The 2292-nt window shown below is 41.1% G+C and overlaps 1 protein-coding gene across 1 annotated transcript; it reads left to right on the forward strand.

Moving 5' to 3' along the window:
- The first annotated feature begins 526 nt into the window (after positions 1–526).
- On the forward strand, positions 527–1132 carry LOC120079910. Its single transcript, XM_039034364.1, has one exon. The coding sequence runs from the start codon at positions 527–529 to the stop codon at positions 1130–1132; it is 606 nt and encodes a 201-aa protein (XP_038890292.1).
- Positions 1133–2292: the final 1160 nt, after the last annotated feature.

The raw sequence follows: 2292 nt of genomic DNA on the forward strand, positions 1-2292 counted from the left end.
TTGAGAAGAACGAGGCAATCAAGCAATCGCAAGCTTCCTCCCTTAGAAATTTGGAGGTACAGATTAAACAACTTGCGATCGAACTTAAGAATAAAGCGCCTGGTACGGTGCCCAACAGCTCGGGAGCATCGGGACAACGCGGTAAAGAACAATGTCAAGCAGTGACATTGAGAAGTGGCAAAACAACGGTTCCCATGCCACCCGTACCGGATTCAGTCGAAAAGCCAGTAGACGTAATCATTAATGATGACCAATCAACCACGAACAACCAAATTACCAGTTCAGAAGGAAATACTTCTACAAGGAATGAATCTCAACAAGTCTTAAATTCAAACTCACCGCAACCTCCAGCTCTTAAAACACACCAAGAATAAGACCTCAATGAATTGAACAAGAGGTACGGTGGGATCATCCACCTTTTCTGTCTAAGTTGAGAAAGAAAGATGATAGTAAACAATTCAAGAGGTTTCTAGATGTTCTCCGACAATTACATATCAACATTCTCTTAATAGAAGCTTTGAAACAAATGCCGAGCTATGTGAAATTCTTCAAGGACATACTTACCAACAAGAGGAAGATCAGGGAGAATGAAACGGTCGCATTAACATATGAGTGTAGTGCGCTTTTTCAGAACAACATCCCTACTAAAATGAAAGATCTCAGGAGTTTCACATTGCCATGCTCAATAGGGGGAAAAGAAGTCGAAAATGCGTTGTGTGATTTGGGGGCAAGTATAAACCTAATGCCCTTGTCAATCTTCAAAAAGTTAAATATCGGCAACGCAAGACCAACCACAATTACGTTGCAGTTAGTCGATAGATCAATAACGCATCTAGAGGGCAAAATAGAGGATGTACTTATGCAAGTAGATAAGCTCATCTTCCTTGCTGACTTTATCATATTAGATTATGAAGGTGACATTGAGGTGTCTATCATCTTGAGTCGCCCATTTCTCGCAACAGGGTGCACACTGATCGATGTACAAAAAGGAGAACTTACCATAAGGGTCGATGATCAGCAAGTTAAGTTCAACATTCTCAATGCGTTGAAATACCCAAGTGATATGGAAAATTGTCAATATGTTGAAGAACTGCACGAAGAACAGTGGCACGAGCCTCAAGAAGAATCGTAGGAAGAAAACTTTGGGATTGGCGCAATGTGGGAGGAAAATTGTGCCGCAATACAAATTGAGTCAAATTCTGAAACAATCAAATTATCTGAACGAACAACGCAACGTACTAAGCCATCTTTAGAAGAACCACCCATGTTAGAGTTGAAGCCGTTGCCAGTGCACCTCCAATATGTTTATTTTTTAGGCAATAACACTTTACCGGTTATTATATCTGCCTTGCTGAGCAAAGAGAAGGAGGAAGAACTTATCCAGATCCTGAAAAACAATACAAAAGCCTTGGGACGGATCTTAGCGGATATTCGAGGGATCAGTCTCTCATATTGCATGCATAAGATTCGTCTCGAAGAAGGAAAAACGGGATCTATAGAGAGGCAACGCCATTTGAACCCTGCCATGAGGGAAGTTGTGAAGAAAGAGATAGTGAAGTGGCTTGATGCAGGCGTCATTTACCCTATATCTGACAGCAGCTGGGTAAGCCCAGTGCAATGCGTTCCAAAGAAAGGCGGTATAACAGTCGTCACCAACAGCAGAAATGAGTTAATTCCTACAAGGACAACCACGGGGTGGAGAATATGTATGGACTACCGCAAATTAAATCTTGCCACAAAGAAGGATGACTTTCCACTCCCATTTATTGATCAAATGTTAGATCGACTTGCTGGGAATGAATTCTTTTGTTTTCTTGACGACTACTCAGGGTATAACCAAATTGCGATTGTGCCGGAAGATCAAGATAAGACAACTTTCACGTGCCCATTTGGCACATTTGCATTCCGTCGCATGCCATTTGGACTCTGTAATGCATCAGGTACCTTTCAAAGGTGTATGATGACAATATTTTCAGATTTCATGGAGGAGTCAGTCGAGGTATTTATGGATGGTTTTTCAGTTTTTGGCAACACTTATGACTCCTGTTTATCAAATCTTGAAAAAGTCTTGAAGAGATGCGTCAAAACCAATCTTATTCTGAACTGGGAGAAATGCCATTTCATGGTTGAAGAAGGAATCGTACTAGGTCACAAGATATCAAAGGAAAGATTGGAAGTTAATCAAGTGAAAATCGACGCAATTTCCAAGTTACCACCACTAGTCAATGTGAAAACACTTAGGAGTTTTCTGGGACATGCGGGGTTTTATCAAAGATTCATCCGCAACTTTTC

The sequence above is a fragment of the Benincasa hispida genome, chromosome 6 (genome assembly GCF_009727055.1).
Source record: "Benincasa hispida cultivar B227 chromosome 6, ASM972705v1, whole genome shotgun sequence".
NCBI lineage: Eukaryota > Viridiplantae > Streptophyta > Magnoliopsida > Cucurbitales > Cucurbitaceae > Benincasa > Benincasa hispida.